General features: G+C 49.0%; 1 protein-coding gene across 4 annotated transcripts in view; it reads left to right on the forward strand.

Annotated features, from left to right (window-relative positions):
* Nucleotides 1-915: 915 nt before the first annotated feature.
* P2RY6 (pyrimidinergic receptor P2Y6) overlaps nt 916-20,262 on the forward strand; it is a 40,131-nt gene continuing 20,784 nt past the window's right edge. For 2 of the 4 annotated variants that reach the window (XM_040489273.1, XM_040489269.1), the window contains exon 1: nt 916-1,084. Coding sequence is in view for 1 of the 4 variants with exons in the window: in XM_040489269.1 (XP_040345203.1) it covers nt 1,076-1,084 (9 nt within the window). In the remaining 3 variants the exon portion in view is untranslated. Of the gene's footprint in view, nt 1,085-11,981; nt 12,376-20,262 lie in introns of those variants that run through there. The other 2 variants (XM_040489270.1, XM_040489274.1) reach the window with 2 other exon arrangements.

A 20,262-nucleotide genomic window follows, 5' to 3' on the forward strand; every position in this document is an offset into this window, starting at 1 on the left:
CTTGTCAGAGGGCTACAGGTCAGGGAGGTTTCAGGGACGAGGGAACTGGAGGCCAAGGTCCAGGAGATCTGAGAAGATAAAAGGAGGAATATTGACAATGATAAGCGCCATCCATGTGCCAAGTGCTGTCCTGTTACACTATCCTGACACTCACCATTCCTAGCATCACTCCCATCTCATCTTTAGTACGATGTCCCACTAGCTGGGTGACCTGGGGTCTGTAACACCAGGCTCCTGGGGTTGTTATGAGGATCAGGGATCAGGGATCAGTCTGTGGTGTGGGAAGTGTCACCAAGTGCCAGGCTGTAGGGGCACTTGGGCTCTACAGCCGGACTGCTTAGGTCAAATCTCAGGTCTGCCACTTACTAGCTGTGTGACCTTCGGCAAGTCACTTCATCTCTCTGTGCTTCAGTTTCCCCACCTGTAAAATGGGGTTAAGAATGCCCCTGGAATGGTTACAGTGACGAAATAAGGAAATGGATTAAAACACCTAGCATGATGCCTGGCACATAGTGGAACTCAAAAAATAACACTTATTATCCCTCCCTCTCCTCGACCAGTTCCGAACTGTAGACTGTCAGAGCCCCGAAGACCTGAGGAATCACCGCTTCCACTGTCCCCAATGCAAAGAGAGAAACTGAGGCCAGGCAAGAGTAGGGATGCCGGAACCGGGACTAGAGTCCAGGGGTCCTGAGTCCCAGCCCAGAGCGTCCCTTCCTACGCCTGCGGCCTCTTCCAGACTCTAATCACCACCACCAGGTTGCCCAATTGGCGGGCAAACCAGTCCGGTCCAGCCTCCGCGGGACTCCAACTTGGGTGCGCTCCAGCCCGGCCACGCCCCCGCCCCCGCCCCCGGCGCTCGCGCTCTCGCTCTCGCTCTCGCTTTTCGCTGTGAGGCACGAGGGAGGCAGGGAGGCGGGAGACACTCGGGGTGGGAGCTTCAGCCGCCCACGCTGCCCCTCGGTTTGTGGGTTCACCTCCCAGCTCCCGAGCGAAAGGTTTACGGGTTCGCCTCCCAGCGCGAGCGCTAGCGAGCGTCGTTCCCGGCTTGTAGCCTGTAGCCGGGCGGTGCTGCATGGCCCAGGTAAGCGCTGTGCGGGGCGGGGCGGGGCATCCAGGGGCAGGAGGTGCTGGGGCACGAGGGTACGGGATATGCCTGCCGGCTCCAGGCTACCCCCGCTGCCCGGGTGGGGTTTCCAGGGGTGAGTGTGTGTGTGTGATGTTAACAGTGTGTAAGACATGAGTGTGGGCCATGCGTGTGTGCTGGGCTGTACGCAGTAGTGTGTGGTGTGTGTATGCGCCGTGACCAGTGGATTAGTAGTATGTGTCCACATGCAAGAAGTGTGTGTGGTACCTATCTATAGCTGTGGGTGATTGTGCCAGAGTAACCCAGGGGTTCTGTGTGTGCCCGTGGTTTGTGCACGCTGTGTGGTAGGAGCCACCGCGCGATGGTGCATACATGTGCGTTGTGCCTGTTGTGAGACGTGTATTCTGTGTGTGGCACATCTGTGGCCCTATGTGGGGTGCTGAGCCAGGTAATGGAAGGTGAGAAGCGTTCGTGTAGCTGTTACCGCCCACAGACCATTTCCCATGAACCCAGGATGGTTCTTACTTTTCTACCCAGCACCCCTAAAGGCTTGGGAAAATGAAAGCTCACCCCGGATATGGGTGGAGGAAGTATAAACGATCCCTCACACACACACACACACACACACACACACACACACACACACACACAGCTTCTTTGAGGTCTCCTTTTTTAATCTTCAGAATTCATGTGGATGTTGCATTCCTTTCTGTAATATTACTGCATTTGTTTTAATATAAAAATAGTGTCCCAGTGAGTTGACTCAAGGCTTGGCTGGGTTTATCCTGCAGTGGTAGTCCTCCAGCACCTGTGGAGTAGGAATCTGCTGCCTGTCTTCCAAATTGGGATGGCAGGATTTACGCATCCTGGGGGAGTATGGCAGTGTGGTTGGTATATGGTTGTGCTGTGTGTGCATGTGTAAAGCACAGTTGCGTTGAGGGAAGCTGGAGTTGTGTGTGGCCGTACGTGCTGATGTGAAGGAGGGGGTCACGGTGGTGTGGGGGGTATATCCTGCATGAGGGGACTGGGGTAGGGTCTGTCGGTTATTTCTAGTTCAGCAGCAGGGGAGCAGGGCTTCTGAGGAGGAAACTTGACCATCAGTGAGATTTTGACATTTTCTCCACTGGCTGGGCTGGAAGAGATTGCAGGACCCTGGGGGATCACAGGGAAGGGGTTCTCATAGCAGGCTACCACCTGGGACTGTTGACGTGGTTGTGCTATCCAGGCTTGGTTTGCATCCCAGCTCTGTCACTCTTTACATGTAAGACTTTGGTCAAAACCTCTCTGCACCCCTTAGTTTCTTCCTTTATGAAATGGAGGACTTAATATATTTGCCTCATAGGGTTATTGTAAGGACTGAGTTCCTGGATATAAAATGCTGGCACATAAAATTCTTTAACTGTTGGTGATAAAACTGCTGGTGATAAAACTGATGGATGTGATGGAGCCTCTACATGAGGGGGGCCCCTGCCTGCCCCAGGAGCCCCTGATCCCCACAGGACCAATGACTTCTCATGAGCTGGGCAAGTGGGAATCTGAGAGCCCTTCATTTAAGTATGTCTGGGGGATCCATTCCTGACCCCAGGCCCCATCATTGTTGCACTCTGAGTGACTCTGTCTCCTGGACAGATGCAGTCTGAAAGGGATGGATGCTGAGTCTCTGGCAAGGCCTGGGATAGAGCATGGGACGGGGAGCCTGGGGTAAAGTGCAGGGTAGCCATGGGGCTTGGACAGAGGCCTCTCTCTCCTAACACTAGAGGGACAGGAAAATACTGACCTCTGTGTGTGTGTGTGTGTGTGTGTGTGTGTGTGTGTGTGTGTGTTTGGGGACTGGCAGGGGTAGGGATGCCCTCTGCCTGGAATGAGAAAAGTCAAGAAGGGCAAGATCAAGGATGTTTCATCCCTGACCCATGGCAGACCCTAGGAGCTAGGGGTGGGGGAGGTGGCAAGGTCAAATTTAGGGCAGGTGGGCCTGAGCTCCAGGCTGAGGTGGACCAGGAGACCCATTAAGCTGGGCTTTGCTTGGCGAGGGTGGGGAGAGGACGTTTGCATTGATGGAGCAAAAGAGCCCTTGTTCCTGATGACTTCATTGGGGCAGTTTAGAGAAGGTTCCTGGAGGACTCAGAGGAGGAGGGGACATAAAAGGCAGTGTTGGGAGCTGTGGAAACATATTTAGGGAGGGCACCTAAATATATCCACTGTGGTGGCGGGGTGCTGTGATGGACTGGCAGTGAGGCTTGAGACAGAGCAGAAGCATACCACTGTCCCCACTGTCCCCATGCAGGGAGTGCTTTGGCGCCAGAGGCTCTGCATGCTGCTCTAGGAAGGCTGGAGAACAGAACCCTGCTAGGTAGCAGCAGACCTGGCCCAGCCCTGACTGGCTGGGTGACAAGGCCAGCTCTCTCTTCTCAGCCGTCAGGGAGGTGGGACAAAGTGGTGTCGGCATCACTTCTGTCCCTGATTTCCTTTAATCCACAATTCCAGCTATAATTGTTCCTGATTCTACAGCCCTAGCCCTAAGGCTATAATCTCAACTCAAACATTCTAGACATATGTAATCTAACCTTAGCTGTAATATTCCCTGATTCCAGTTTAAGTGTTCAAGAATTCTGACCCTGGCTCTGGCAGTCTGACACTATTTTTTTTTTTTTAAGTTGTATTCATTTATTTTGAGAGAGAGAGTAAGAGAACATGTGCGCGAGCAATCAGGGGAGGGGCAGAGAGAGGGAGAGAGAGAGAATCTCAGGCAGGTTCTGCACTGTCAGCCCCAGTACAGGGCTCGAACTCATGAACTGTGAGATCATGACCTGAGCCGAAGCCAAGAGTCAGACGCTTAACTGATTGAGAGGCCCAGGTGCCCCAGCCGGACATTTTAAAGCTTATAAACTACCAGAGAAAATATGCTAGAGGTCACTTCTGCAGAATTGTTTGAGAAGCCCCAGGAAAGGTCCCTCCATAGGCAAGCACAGGCACTGGAACTGCTCCTCTGGAGTAAGGGAAGGCCTCTGGTAAAGGCCAAATGCTCCCTGGGATGGGTGACAGTGAATCCAGAAGCCCCTCCTCAGCAGGACAGTGGAGGTACTTGGAGCTCATGGTAATCAGGGGGTGAGGACGGCCCAGGAGAGGGAATGGTGGGGATCCAGGGTTGTCATCGTTCCCCTTGGGATCCCTTGTGGGATCACTGAGCTCCTGGTGGGGACACAGAGAGGATGAAGGGAGAGAAAAAGAAATGGGGCTGAGGAGACCCCAGAGGCAAACCTCATTGTGTCTTAGGTTGTAGAAAAGACTCTTGCGGTGTTCGCAAGAACAGTGCCCTTAATGCACAGCCGGGTTTGAACTTGGCATGGGCTGGGGGTGGGGGGCTGACAGCCAGTTCCAGCTTCAGCTGAGTGACTTTAGACAAGTCAGTTTCCCTCTCCAGAACTCATTTCGTCATCTGGCAAACGGGCACACAGGACTAAAGCTCCCTGACCTCTCTCTCCTAACGCTGAGGACGTCAGCACTGTCATGGACTGACTACCTGGACGAGACTCTAAATGTTAGTCCAATAGGTGAGGAAAGAATGAGTAAATGAATGATCAGATGAAGAGGTATGAAAATACAGCACAAGGCACCATGACTGTGATCTCTTCCCTTCCTCCCTGCTAAGCCTCAGTCTCAGCCCGCATGTGAGAAATTGGTCTCAGACCGAAGAGAACTGGGGGTCTTGTCCTCTGGAAGAGCCCAGAATTGGCTGAGAGTTTATGAGACTCCTGGGTGTCACCGCTTGCCCTGCAGTGTTTCCACTGACAGCTCTGCCCTGAGTCCCGGTGCTCTCTATGAATATTTCCCCATGACCATCCCTCAGCTCCCAAGCTGATGATTGAAGGAAGGAAGGAACCGTAGCTTCAGGGGCAGTAGCTCTGGAGGCTGGGATGGAGAGCAGGAGCCTCCCAGAGGTTGTGGGAAGAGCAGAGGCCAGAGAGTCCTGGGCCCCCAGGCTGTGTGAAGCAGGGTGAGGATGGGAGTGGCCCACATCTGAGAGGTAGTAGCATGAATGAAGAGGGGACAGGTTGCATGCATTTACCAGTGTCTACACTGTGAAGTATGGTGCCCAGTCCTTATCTATATGCCCTTTTGTCCTCTAGCTACTCTAGCAGAAGCAGAGGGCTTGGGTACATTCTGGGCTTCTTCCTCCATTTCTCCTCTTGCTCACTTCCCCCATTCAGTTATCAAGTCCCATTGAACTTGTCTCCCAAATATCTCTTCAGTGGTCCCTTTTTCTCCATCCCTGTGACTTTGGCTCAACTCAGGAATCCTCACAGCCTCCCCATCGCCAGCCCCATCCTTTCCTCCCTTTTTATGTTGGCTGCCAGGAAGCTGAGTCGCCATCTTAGTCTAGGTTTCTCTACTGTTTTTTCTGCCTTGCTTCTGATAGAAGCGTGGGATATGTGGCTATTGTCTGTGCTGCCTCCAGCCCTTTAGGGACAGGGAGTAAATTCTAAAGCAAACAGTAAGTAAAATCTGGTATTTCCTAGATTCTTATGAAGAGGTCCACTGGCTCCTTGGGTATTTCACTTTTTTTTATTGCCTGTCTCATCACATTGACTCCTATCCAGACATAGAGACACTGGTGCTGAATGGGGCAGTGATTTGGTTCAAAGCATTGTGTTCAAACCTGGCTCTGCCACTACTGTCTGTGTGAATCCTCGGCAAGTTACTTAACCACTCAGTGCCTCATTTCCCCATCTGTAATGTGGGGATAATAATGGTACGTACCTTATAAGGGTGTGTGAGGATTGAATGAGATGTTGTAAAGCACTGTGTGTTCCCATATATAGTTATTACCCGAATGGGTCTGTGACATCCTGAAAAGGCCAGGAGGAAGAGGGACTAGATCAGTATGGAATGTTCTATATCAGTGTTTCTCAAATGTCAATATATGCCTGGATCCCTTGGGGATCTGATTCAGTAGGTCAAGGTAGGGCCTCAGGGTGCATTTCTAACAGTCTCAGATGATACCAATGCTTCTGAGCAAAGTTCATACTTCAGTCTATACCTGGAGGGCTTAGTTCAGGCTGTGGCTGGAGTCCATGGAGGAGATCCAGGCCACAATGGAGGAGCCTGGGACTGGTGCCCCACCTACCCCATCCTGAAGCTCTGAAGAAGCTGGACTCCAAGCTGAGTCTGAGACAAGGACTGAATGCTCTTCGCCACTAGGTCACCAACATTCAGGAGAGCTCAATAAATACAGAATGAGTGAATGGATTAGAAATTTAGTGAAGTGAGGGCTCCAGGGGGTGGCTGGGCTCTCTCTGCCTAGGAATGGCCCTGTCCCCTCTAGAACGCCTCTTTCCCACATTCTGCCCTTTAGACTCCCAAATCCAGAGTGATTTACTAGTCTGAAGCCTCACTTCGAGCTGGTGACAAACAGGGCTGGGCAGGCTGAAGGCCACACTCCTGAGAGGACCTTTGCCTGCTTTCTCTGAGCATCCTGGCCAGGGCTTGTGTGGGATGGCTGGAGACAACAGGCCAGACAAACCATCTTGTGTCCTTGGGCTCATCTGTGTGCTTGGCCTCTCTGGGAGGAAGCCGAGGAAGAGCCTGGACATCTAAGGACTCTGCTCTTCCCCTTCTCTCTTTCTTGGTTCTGAAAGTTCTCTGTGTGAAACTTGCTCTGGAGCTGAGCAGTAGCCCTGCATCTGCTGGGCTGCATGTGGGTGCATGTGTGCAGGCTAGGGGTGGTATGCCCCTGAGTGTGGCAGGTGCCTGGGCATATGCATGTATGTGGACCTGTGTGGGTTGTATGGAGCTGTGTCGGGGTCTGGGTGTGCTTGGTGTGCACCAGTGAGGGATTGCACCCACAGGCACGTGTTCCTTCTTCCTCTGCTGGTTCTCTGTGGCCCCTCTGCACATGCCTATGATTGGGAAACAGCAGACCCCAGACTCTGGACAAAGTGAGATGCCCAGGCTGCAGAGAAGGAGAGCTGAGGTGCAGCCAGACAGACCAACTTCCTCCTTTCAGAGGAGACCACCAGGCATGCCACCTGCAAGCCTCAAGTAGGGTCAGCTCCTTTGATGATCCCAGAGGGACCAGGGCTCTCTGCTTAGATTGGGCTAGGTGGTCTCCTCTTTCAGACAGTGAGTTGAGGGTTGTGTTTCCCTCCTGGCTTCTGGGAGCAGCAAGGAGCCAATGGGCAGTACCCTTGGTTGCCTAGGATGGGCAGGACACCGTTCCTGCTGGCCAGTGGCTCATTACAGGCCTTCCCAGTTGTGGACTCACATGGGAGGGAATAGCTTTATCTGACAGCTAGAGAAACCAGGGTTCAGGAAGAGGGGAAGGGGTGCCTGGGGGGCTCAGTCAGTTAAGCATCCACTCTTGATTTCAGCCCAGGTAATAACCTCATGGTTTGTGGGATTGAGCCCCGCATCAGGCTGTATGCTGACAGCTTGGGATTCTCTCTCTCCCCTTCTCTCTCTGTCCCTCCCCTGCTCATGCACACACACTCTCTCTCCCTCTCAAAATAAATAAATAAACTTTAAAAAAAAAAAAAAAAAGGAAGAGGGGAGACTTACCCAGTGGAGTAGCCAGAGCTGTACTGTGAGCCCAGCGCAGGGTGAGGAGGGGGACCCTGAGACCCAGCTGGCAGTGTCTGCCTAGGGGTGGGGACTCTGGAGGTGGGGTTCTAAGGTCAGCTTGGCCAGTTTGTGGAGGACATATGAGGTTAAAAGGTAAGATACGTGGCTATTGTACATGGACTGAGGGGTTCCTGCTAGTGATTGAGGGCAGGAGGTGACTGTGGAGGGGTCAGTGCCCACGTGCAGCAGAGGGTCTGAGGACCCTCCCCGGGGAGGTGGGCCTTTGGCCTTGAGCACACGCCTACTGTGAGGAGCCTACACCCAGGGCTGAGCTGGGAGGGCCTGGACCTGAGTTAATCCTCTAAGCCTTCTTCCTCCTCTTGTGTAACTGCTTTTGTCCGTGGGGAAAATCAAGAGCCTGCAGTGACCAGGAACCCCACAAATCTCCTGTGGTATCTGGGCCTGCCTGGGATTGTGGCAAAGATTTACAAGCCTGGGAAAACACGGCCTGTGAACTGGGGGTTTATAGGCACCCCAGGAGTGGGCACACATGTGCATGTGCATGCGTCACATGCAGAGACACAGGCAACATGCGTGTGAACAAACGTACTCCAGGGCCACATACATATGCCATATACACACAGGTGCAGTTCTGAATATGTGTGCCCATGTGAATACATGTACATCTTCCAGGTCAGACCCACACATGACTGACACCCCCACCCCCTTGCAGACATGGGTGTACCCGACATTTATCTAGTTACATCCTCTTCCAGCCAGGGGGCCTGCGGTAGGGGATGGGTGGTCCTTACAGTTACTTCAAGCCTACACCTTCTCCTCCCGGAATAAGCTTTCCCAGGCCTCCCGGCCTTGTCCCTTTCCACGCCTTCCTCTTCCTCTTACCGCAAGGACAGAGGAGAGGCTTTTCCTGGTAGCTGTCAGTCTGCTGGTTGGGAGCAGAGGTGGTTTTGTCTTTTCTGAATTTCCACTTAGTTCCCATCAAGCATCAAGGGCTGCTCTGGGGGCTACCCCAGGGCCCCACAAGCCTGAGGAGGCTGTTTTTCAGACAAGTAGGGATGGATGTTAGGCATATAACATCCCCTGTCACATGGGTAGCGCCTAAAAGTTTATGGACTGCCTTCTTGCCATGTCTAGCTCGTTCTTTTTTTTTTTTTATAAATGTTATTTTTTTAATTTACATCCAAATTAGCATATAGTGCAACAATGATTTCAGGACTAGATTCCTTAATGCCCCTTATCCATTTAGCCCATCCCCCCTCCCACAACCCCTCCAGTAACCCTGTGTTTGTCCTCCATATTTAGGAGTCTCTTATGTTTTGTCCCCCTCCCTGTTTTTATATTATTTTTGCTTCCCTTCCCTTACGTTCATCTGTTCTGTGTCTTAAAGTCCTCATATGAGTGAAGTCATATGATATTTGTCTTTCTCTGACTAATTTCACTTAGCATAATACCCTCTAGTTCCATCCACATAGCTGCAAATGGCAAGATTTCATTCTTTTTGATTGCCAAGTAATACTCCATTGTATATATATACCACATCTTCTTTATCCATTCATCCATCGATGGACATTTGGGCTCTTTCCATACTTTGGCTATTGTTGATAGTGCTGCTATAAACATTGGGGTGCATGTGCCCCTTCGAAACAGCATACCTGTATCCCTTGGATAAGTACCTAGTAGTGTAATTGCTGGGTCATAGGGTAGTTCTATTTTTAATTTTTTGAGGAACCTCCATACTGTTTTCCAGAGTGGCTGCAGCAGTTTGCATTCCCACCAGCAGTGCAAAAGATCCTCTGTGTCTGCATCCTCGCCAAAATCTGTTGTTGCCTGAGTTGTTCATGTTAGCCATTCTGACAGGTGTGAGGTGGTATCTCATTGTGGTTTTGATTTGTATTTCCCTGATGATGAGTGATGTGGAGCATTTTTTCATGTGTCTGTTAGCCATCTGGATGTCTTCTTTGGAGAAGTGTCTAGTCGTGTCTTTTGCCCATTTCTTCACTGGATTATTTGTTTTTTGGGTGTTGAGTTTGAGAAGTTCTCTATAGATTTTGGATACTAACCCTTTATCTGATATGTCATTTCCAAATATCTTCTCCCATTCTGTCAGTTGCCTTTTAGTTTTGCTGATTGTTTCCTTCACTGTGCAAAAGCTTTTTATTTTGATGAGGTCCCAATAGTTCATTTTTCTTTTGTTTCCCTTGCCTCCAGAGACGTGTTGAGTAAGAAGTTGCTGCGGCCAAGGTCAAAGAGGTTTTTGCCTCCTTTCTCCTTGGGGATTTTGATGGCTTCCTGGCTTACATTTAGGTCTTTTATCCATTTTGAGTTTATTTTTGTGTATGGTGTAAGAAAGTGGTCCAGGTTCATTCTTCTGCATGTCGCTGTCCAGTTTTCCCAGCACCACTTGCTGAAGAGACTGTCTTTATTCCACTGGATATTCTTTCCTGCTTTGTCAAAGATTAGTTGGCCATACGTTTGTGGGTCCATTTCTGGGTTCTCTATTCTCTTCCATTGGTGTGAGTGTCTGTTTTTGTGCCAGCTAGCTCATTCTTTATGACAGCCAGCGGTAAAGGTGACTTCATTTCCTCCACTTGATAGATTAAGAAATGGAAACTCACAAAGAGAAAGACAACTCAGGACCTGCCTGAGGTCACACAGCAAGATAAGGCAGAATTTACTAAAACACTGGGAAGGAGTTGTTTCAGCCTCCTGGGGCTTAGAGAACAAGATTTGGGCTGTCCAAGCTGGGAGGATGAGGTGGGCCCAATGGAGGAGCACCTCATGCTCCTTTACCAGGAGTTGGCTGAGGGCATAGACTGCCCCTCACAGACCAGCATTCTGCCGTGAGGCTCAGCCCTGAGTCCACCCTTGTGGACGTGCCAGAGGAGAAGGCAGGAGGGGAAACAAGGACATCTTTGCTTTGCTGTGTAATCCAAACAAGCCCCTGCCTGTCTCTGGGTCCTAGTGCCCTCTCAACAATGGGATACGAGAGTTGATTAGAGGATTTAGAAGGCTTCCCCACAGCCACAAGTGGAAGACAGGCTCAGGATGCTTCATGCCAAAGCCCTGGTGGTCCTGAGCTGAGGCCTGTACACGGGAGCCCTGGCCTGCTTCTGAGATCCCCTGAGTCAGGGCCTGGCACAGACTGGGGACTCAGGGCTTGGGGTCTCCTCTGGGCTGGGGAGGAGGTGGTGATGTGAGAAGAGCACCCAGAGACTCCAGATGATATCTTCCCAGCTTGGCTGGGGTTGCAGCCCCCTGGCTCTCTGCCCCTACTCTTCCTTATGTTTCTCCACAGGTCACTACCTGACCTGCTGTGTATTTACTAAACTCATTAACCAAAATAAACTGGTCCCTCTGCTAGAATGTAAATGGTATGAGGGCAAGGACTTTGTTTTGTGCTCTCAAGTGCCTCAGACATTACCTGCACAGAGTAGGTGCCCATAAGTACTTCTTTAAAAAAAAATCTTTTTCTTTTAATTTTTAAAAAATGTTTATTTTTGGGGCGCCTGGGTGGCTCAGTCGGTTAAGTGCCCGACTTCGGCTCAGGTCACGATCTCATGGTCTGTGAGTTCAAGCCCCGCGTCGGGCTCTGTGCTGACAGCTCAGAGCCTGGAACCTGCTTCAGATTCTGTGTCTCCCTCTCTCTCTGACCCTCCCCCGTTCATGCTCTATCTCTGTCTCAAAAACAAATAAACATTAAAAAAATTTTTTTAAATAAAAAAAAATGTTTATTTTTGAGAGAGAGACAGAGTGTGAGCAGGGGAGGAGCAGACAGAGAGGGAGACACAGAATCTGAAACAGGCTCCAGGCTCTGAGCTGTCAGCACAGAGCCCAACACGGGGCTCAAACCCACAAACCCTGAGATCGTGACCTGAGCCGAAGTCAGACACTCAACCGACTGAGCCACCCAGGTGCCCCATGAGGAGGACCAATCTTATGGAAGGGGAGGGACTGTCCCAGGCCACCATCGGCCCAAAGCACAGTCACCCTTTCTGCCTTCTCATCAAGCCCAAGCTCAAGGGTGGATCAGAGCTGGGGAAAGGATGGTGGCCCAGGCTCAGCCTTTTTTCCCCTCAAATCACACTCAAGCTGAGGAGTCATCCTCAGCCCTGAAGGGGAGTAGGTAGCATCTGGAGTCCCAGCTGCGGAGAGCAGAGCTGTTAACCTCAGGGTCTCAGCCTCTCTTAATGGATCTTCCAGGCACTGCTAAGAAAGCCAGGTTGATTGTTCCCTCTGGCAGCAAGGAGCAGGGCCAGCTCTCTCCAGACCCTTCAGAGAAAGATCAGGAGAGGGCCGAGGGGTAGGGTGGAGAGGAGGAGGAGAAAAATGGTTACTGAGGAGTGCCTCCCTGTGCCAAGCCCTGTCCTTAAATGTTATCTCACGCAACCTTCCCAACAGCCCTCAGGGGTAAATGGGTGGTACCCATTCTGAATGTCAGCACACTCAGAAGGTGAAGTAACTGTTCACAACTAGGTAGTGGCTGAATGAGCTTGCGTGTTCTTGGGATTCGCCCTGCCCTTTGCCAGCTCTGTGCTGCGGCAAGTTACTTCCCCTCCTTGATTTCTTGGTTTCTTGCTACCTCCTGGGGCTTCTGTGAAACATGCACGTGACAGTTTGTGGCACAGGAACTGGCTAGCTATAAGGGTTGCTCTGGAGTTAGAATTTGCTCCAACGCCTCACAGACCACCGTGGAGCTCACTGACTCCTGGGTGAGTGTTCTGGGTCAGGGCCCTGAGGGTGCCCGAGCCCCTACCTCCTCTCAGAGCTTCACACACAGCCCACCTTGCAGGCACTGTGGCTCCTCACAGGCTGGAGTGGGAGTCAGAGAAGCCTTGAGGGTCCTCCTTCCTTCCTTGGCCTGGTTGTGCCTAGAGCCTCCAGGCCACACAGCGTGCAGGGCAGAGGAGTTGGAGACATGGGGACTGAGAGGGACCTCGGTGGAGGGGTGGAAGAGTGAAGACAGAACTGGGAGCCATGTAGGTCTGGGTTTGAGTCCCAAGTGGCACAGGACACGTTCCCTCTCTGGGCCTAAATTCTTACTCTGTAGAATGGGGATCATGATGATCTCTTCCTGAGTATTTGAAAACTGTTAAGTGTTATATGCTAGTGAGGGCCCTCCAGGGAGGAGGCTGGGCTCTGCCCTCAGAGCCCTCCAGAGCCTATGGTGGGGAGAGGCTAAGAAGGATTAGGTGACCAGATCCACAGAGAAGGCCCTTGGCAGACTCTTGCCTGTGCCATCCCAGCTAAATCACAAGACAACCTGGAGCTGACCCCATGTGACTGGTGGGGAAAGTGAGTTCTTGAGTCCAAGTGTGCCTTGCTGAAGGAGAGTGAAGCGGGGTGAACGAGTGTATCTGGGGAAGCTGGGTGAAAACTTTCCTGGGGTTTCTGTTGCCATTCAACACCCACTGACACCTCCAGGGGGGAAGAAACTGAGGCAGCACAGCCCTCGGAGGGTCCCTGGCCTCCTGAAGATGTCTGGGATTCACGTATCTTGCCTGCTCTGGAAAGAGTCCCAAGCCAATTCAGGACACTCTCTCCACCCCTTGGTATAAAATGAGATGGTAAATGAGAAGGCTGTTGGCAAACTACAAAGTGCCGTGCCTCTGAGGACGCATCTGTATGTGTGTGCAAGCCCTTGGGTGTGTATGCACAAGTGAGAATGTGCAGCTTGTGAGTGTGTGTGCACATGTGTGCAATGTGTGTGCCTGTACATGTTTCCTGGCCTGGCTGGGTGGGGCAACTCCATGCTGCCTAAGGCTCCCTGTTTGCCTAGGGCTTTTCTCCTCTAAACTTCTTACGATCTTTTTTTGTGTTTCCTCACTGTTTCTTAGTTTACCAGAAAGGGAGCAGGCCACGGTCCAGAAACCTAGCAATTGTTTCTGAGCCTGCTGACTCTTCTTCCCTCCTGGCCGCCCTCGCCTCATCCTGTGTCTGTCCCTGGAGGCCTCGCTGTCTGGTGCTCCCAGCATGGCCTGGTCTGCAGGGCTGGCACCTTGCCTGGCTCCTCTGTGTGGCTCACCTGCTACCCACTTTTCCTTCCAAGACTCTGTCCACATCATTGTCCCAATGACCCTTCACGACATTCCCGCACCCTCCAGAGGTGCTCTTATTATTCCCATTTTACAGACAAGGAAATGAAGACTTGGTGAGGAAAAATGGCTTTTTCAGAGTTACTCAACCAATTAGTGGCATTTCTGGGGTTTCAACTCCTACCTAACTCCAGAAGCTTTATTCTTAACTATTGTGACCCACCTAGTGGGGATGGCTGGATGGATAAATGAATGAAAGAACAAATGAATAGATCACTCGGTCAACATTGAGCTGAAAGAGAAAGTTAAGTGATAATAACAATGGCTACCATTTATTGAGCACCTACTATGTGCTAGGTGCTTCGGTCACTTAGATTGAGCTAACAAATGCAGCCAAGATTATTGTTATCCCCATTTTGCGGTCGAGGAGGCTGAGGTTCAGAGAAGTTCAAGTGTGGGACCTGGGATTCTAATTTGTCCTCCCTGGAGGAGGGATGAGTTGGCAGAGCCTGGTGAACGGTGCTCACTGTAGCAGCGACCAGGCAAGACTCTCAGGAAGCTGTGTCTCCAGAGTCCTCCCCAATGACACTCTACCCCACCCCTCTGGTCCTGGGGCCATTTCCGCATTTGTCTCTAAAATGGGTTTCTATTTCAGTTTGAGGTGGGTACAGCTCTGACTCTTCCTCTCTGACTGTTGGCATGTCTAGTAAAGGCCAGAAACCTGGCCTGGGCATACGGAGATATCCTCCTATTCCCTCTTCCCTAGAGCTGGCCCTGTCACTAACGACTCCTGTGGGAGGGCAGGCCAATGCAAGATGCAGCTATGGGTCTGTGGAGATGGCCTAGGCTAGGTCTGCAGCATCTGTGCCCAGCCCTGTGCTGGATGCCAGGGACCCTGGAGCGAGTGGATCCAGCCTTCTGCTTAGCCAGCTTGGGATGAAAGCTGAGGCCTGGGTGGGCTAAGTCTGTGGTAGTAGGGGCAGAGCCTGGCATCCTGACTCCCCACACAGGACTGGTTTTGGGGGCTCGGGACAGAGTGAGGGCTGTGCTGTGGCCCCAAGAGAGAGCTGACCTGTGGTGTCTAGGAGGTAGATCTCAGCTCAAAGGGATGACATTGTCTCTGTCAAGCCAGTGGGTTGAGAACCAGCCATTCAGGTCAGTGAAGTTTCCTGAGCACCTCCTACTGGGGGGCAGAGGTTGGGGGGAGGAACACTCTGTACAGGGAAAAAGAAATCAGATGTTGAAATCAGAGCTGGGTTTGAATCCCCACACCAGCATTTGCTGGCCGTGTCATCTCAGATGAGTTATTTAACTTCTTGGAATTTCAGTTTCCCCATTTGTGAAATGGGATGATAGAGCATACCTGACCGACTCATGGAGTGACAAATAAGATAATGCACATAACATTACTGTAGGTCCTCAACAAATTTCAGTTCACTTCCCTCTTCACACTGGAGAGCCCTTCATCCGAAGGAGGAGATACTCCTTTAGGCTGCAGCTAGTCTGATGGTTGAGTGAGAGACAAAACTTGCAAGATGTTAGGATGAACCCTACAGATTTGCCAGCATTTGACGTGATGGGACACAGCCTCATTTCTCATGTCACAAAGGGGATATAGAGACTCAGAGGGGCCAATGTGTGAGGTAACCTGAAATGCCTCTGTGATAAAAAGTTCCTGGAATAAAGCACATGATAGGTTAAAATCCAGCAGCCCCCATCCTGGGTCTCAGAAACCTCCCTGTCAGACTCCCAGCCTTAGTGAGATTAATTGAGGACTCACTTTGTGCCAGGCCTACACCACAGCTTTATTGTAGATCTATCTTTACAGTAACAACAACTATGAAAGGTGAATACTGTAACTTAAGTTTAGTAAGTGGGGAAACTGAGACTCAGAGTGTTGTCAAACTTGTTCAAGGTCATACAGCTAATAGTCAAATTGGGGACAGTCTAGCCCTGAAGGCTATGACTCTCCTACTCCATGGGGGTACTTGTTCTACAAAAGATGTCAGGCCTCCAGTCGGAAATACATAAAATAAAATGGTAAAAGGTGAACAACAACATAGAAAAGGTGTAGTTAGGGAAATATAAATCAAAATCACAATATAATACCACCTTACACCCTTTAGGATGGCTATCCTGGAAAAGACAGACAATAGCAAGCATTGGGGAGGATGTGGGGAGATTGGAACTGTCATACATTGCTGGTGGGAATGTGAAATGGTGCGGCCACTTTGGAAAACAGTTTGGGAATTTCTCAAAAATTTAAACATAGAGTTACTATAAGACCCAACAATTCCTCTCTTAGGTATATATCCAAGAAAATTGAAAACGTGTATCTATGCAAAAACTTATACAGAAATGTTCATAGCTGTGTTATTCATAATAGCCAAAAAAGCAGAAACAACCCAAATGTTTGTCAATTGATGAATGGATAAACAAAACACGGTATATCCCTACAACGGAATATTACTCGCCTGTAAAAAATGAAATTCTGATCCATGCTACAACATGTATGAACCTTAAAGACATTATGCTAAGTGAAATAAGCCAGAAACAAAATGGTACGTATTCTATGATCCCGTTTACATGAAATATCTAGAATGGGCAAATCCATAAATACTGAAAATAAGTAAGTAATTTCCACAAGATGGAGGGGGAGGAATGGAAAGCAAGTGCTAACGGGTACAAGATTTCTTTTATGGTAAGGAAAATGTTCTGAAATTAGATAGTAGAGATCGTTGTACAATCTCATGAATATACTAAAAGCCACTGAACTGTACAGTTTAAAAGGGCCAATTTTACAGTAGGTAGATTATATATTAATTTTTTGGAAAACAGAAGCAGGAACCTACAAGTTGCACAGAAGGTTGAGACCAATGTTGATGCTAAGATAGAAGCACAGGGAAATTCAACCCTGAGCTTTCTGGGTGCTGGAACAAGAAAGGAGAAGCAGCCTCCCAGAAGAAGAAAGTGCCAGTTCCTTAGGAAAACCAACTCTTGGGGCGCCTGGGTGGCTCAGTTGGTTAAACCTCTGACTCTTGATTTCAGCTCAGGTTGTGATCTCAGGGTTCATGAGTTCGAGCCCCACGTCAGGGTCTGTGCTGACATTGTGGAACCTGCTTAGGATTCTCTCTCTCTCCCTCTCTCTCTCTCTCTCTGCCCCCCCCCCCCCCCGCCCCAGCTCACTCTCTCTCTCAAAAAATAAATAAAATCTGGAAAAAAAAAGAAAGAAAACCAACTCTTCCAAGGTTTCACTCTATGGCAAGATTCCTACAAGCCTGAGTTGGATGACTATCATAATAAATTGTCAAGAACACAAATATCCTAGATCTCCCACCTGAGATTCTGATGCAGGTAGTAAGTATCAAGAACCATGAAGGGCTTATGAGTTCACCACACATCGAAGCTAACAAGTTAGCCTACTACATTTTAATGGATGCTGGCAGAAGACCTAAGACTCCTGGTTCTAGACAAAGAACTTTGTTCCTCGGCAATAGAACCAGGGAGAATATTAGTATCAGCACCAGTTTGTCAAGCCCCAGTTGCCACAAGGCACTAGAAAGAAGGCCAAATAACACCTGCACACACGGTGAGTTCCATTACAAGAAAGGAGCCTAGACCAGAGGCAACTTGAATCTTTCATAATGGGCAGTCAGCCTGCCTGACCTTTGTCCCAGAGGAAGGCATCACCAAACGTGTAGGTTTTTCCCCTCATGATGCCAACCAATTCTGACACCAACTCTGAGGATTAGCACTTAGGTGAGGGTTCAGTCCCACAGGACAAGACTGCCCCCCACCCCCCGCCATTCAGATGCCAGTCACAAGTCCTGGACTTCCCATGCTTCTGATTGACTGTCTAGAACTCAGGAGTTCCTATGACTCCCTTCTCAGGTTTGATAATTTGCTAGAATGGCTCACAGAACTCAAGAAAACACTTTATTTAACTATTACCAGATTATCATAAAGGATACAACTCAGGAACAGCCAAATGGAAGAGATGCATAGGGTGAGGTATGACATAAGTGGCACCATCTTCCCAGACTTTGTTTTTGTTTCTAATTTTTTAAACGTTTTTAATTTATTTTTGAGAGACAGAGTACACGTCGGGGAGGGCCAGAGAGAGAGGGAGACCCAGAATCCAAAGCAGGCTCCAGGCTCTGAGCCATCAGCACAGAGCCTGATGCAGGGCTCAAACTCATGAACTGTAAAATCATGACCTGAGCTGAAGTCAGACGTTTAACTGACTGAGCCACCCAGGCACCCTTCACCAGCACTTTGATGTCTTCACCAAACTTGGAAGCTCTCCAAGTTTTGGAGTTTTTTTTTTTTTAGGGGGGACATCATTACAGAGGCATGATTGCTTACATTATTTTGGTCATTGGCAATTGAACCCAACCTCCAGCCCCTCTTCTTTCCCTGGAGGTTAGGGAGCAGGACTGAAAGTTCCAAGCTTCTAATCAAGGTTTGTTCTTTCTGGCAACTAGCCCCCATCCTGAAATCATTCAGGGGCCTGCCAAGAGTCAATCATTAGAACAAAAGATGCTCCTATTACTCAGGAAATTCCAAGGAATGTAGGGGCTTTGTGTCAGGAATCAGGGGCAAAGACAAAAAATATGTTTCTTACACCACACATAAAAGTTACCGTTTTAACCCTTTTTGAATGTATAGTTCAGTGGCATTAAATACGTTTACAGCATTGTGTAATCCTCACTACTGTCCATCTCCAGAACTTTTTATCATTCCAAACTGAAGCCCCCTACCCACTAAATAATAACTCCCCATTTCTCCCTCCCCCAGCCCCAAGTAACCGCTATTTTACTTTCTGTCTCTATGAATGTAACTATTTTAGGCACCTCTCATAGGTGGACTCATACAGTATTTGTCCTTTTGTATCTGGCTTATTTTGCTCAGCATAATGTTTTCAAGGTTCATCCACGTTATAACATGTATCAGAATCTCCTTTTTTAAGGCTGAATAGTATTCTGTGGTATGGATAGACCACTGTCTGTTTATCCATTCTTCCATTGACGAACATTTAGGTTGTTTCTACCTTTGACTGTTGTGAATAATGCTGCTATAAACGTTGGTGTATAAATAATCTGTTTGAGTCTGTTTAAAAGTAAGTTTCAAATTTCATATATTGAAAAAATAATAATAATAAATAAATAAATAAAAGTAAGTTTCAATTATTTTTACCTAGGGGTAAAATTACGGCAATTCTATGGGCTTTTTTTTTTTTTTAATTGCACCATTTTACATTGCCACCAGCAATGCACAAGGGTTCCAATATCTCCATATCCACACCAACACATGCTATTTCCTGGTTTTGGATAATAGCCATCCTAATGAGTGTGAGATGAGGCAATTCTCCTTAATGATTAGTGATTTCAGCATCTTTTCATGTACTTGTTGGCCATTTGTATATCTTCTTAGGAGAAATGTCTATTCAAGTCTTTTGCCATTTTTGGGATTAGGTTGTCATGTTGTTGTTGTTGCTCTTGAGTTGTGGAAGTTCTTTGTGTATTTTGGATATTAGTCCTTTATCAGATATATGATTTGCAAATCTTTTCTCCCATTCTATGGGCTGCCTTTTCACTCTGTTGATAGTGTCCTTTGATGCACAAAAGTTTTAAATTTCGATGAAATTCAATTTATCTATTTTTTTCTTTTCTTGCCTGTTCTTTTGGTGTCATATGGGTCAGAGAGGCTTTGATTGCAAGTGACAAATGTAAGTAGTTTAAGCAAGAAAAGGATTAGTTAATGTAAAGAAAAAGTCAAAGGTAGACCTAGACCAGGCATGGCTAAATCTACAAGTGCCGTCATGTCATCAGCGCTCTCTTTTTATATCCTTTCTCCTGACTTTCTACTTGCTTCCTACATTCTCACCCACATTCTTTCTAGAAGCACCAGGCTTCCATGGCCCTTACAACTAATAATCCTAGAGGAAAAGGGAGAAAACCTTTCATGCTGGTTCCACCAAAATTCCTGGAACAAACTTTAATTGGTTTCCTCTAAACCAATCACTGGTAAGGGGTCTGTATGGATGCTCTAGCTGATCGGCTCGGGCCAGGCATCCACTTTGAATGGACAAGATTACCATGCAGTGAGGGAGGGAGCTCCCCATGGCAAGAGATGCTTGACAGGCAAGCGTTCCTCCCCAGAAGAGTTCTGGGAAGCTGATGGGCAGCTGTGGTTAGGAGGCTGTGCTTAAAAGGGCATCCCTGGCCTCAAACTTCCCATGGGAACCAGTGGGAGAATTAGAAGGAATCCCTTTAGTTGGTCCCTGAAGACTTCCTTCCCCAGAAGGAGACAGCACTTATGGGGCCCTGGGACTAGTGTGAGGGTGAGCCCAGGCAAGTTGGGTCCCAAGAAGGTTGGGCAGAGAGCGGAGGAGCTAAATTCCCCTGCCGCCTGAGAACCTCCCTATCCCAGTCCTTCTGTATTGTAGGAGCTTAGAATGTGTGCTTCTGGAGCCACACTGCCTGGGTTCCTAGCCCAGTAGCTGTTCTTTCTACTTGTGCTACTTTAGGTAAGTTAGCAGAGATGTCAGTGCCTTAGTTTTCC

This window comes from Herpailurus yagouaroundi, unplaced genomic scaffold (assembly GCF_014898765.1).
Source record: "Herpailurus yagouaroundi ecotype Mexico unplaced genomic scaffold, PumYag 180, whole genome shotgun sequence".
Classification (NCBI taxonomy): Eukaryota; Metazoa; Chordata; class Mammalia; order Carnivora; family Felidae; genus Herpailurus; species Herpailurus yagouaroundi.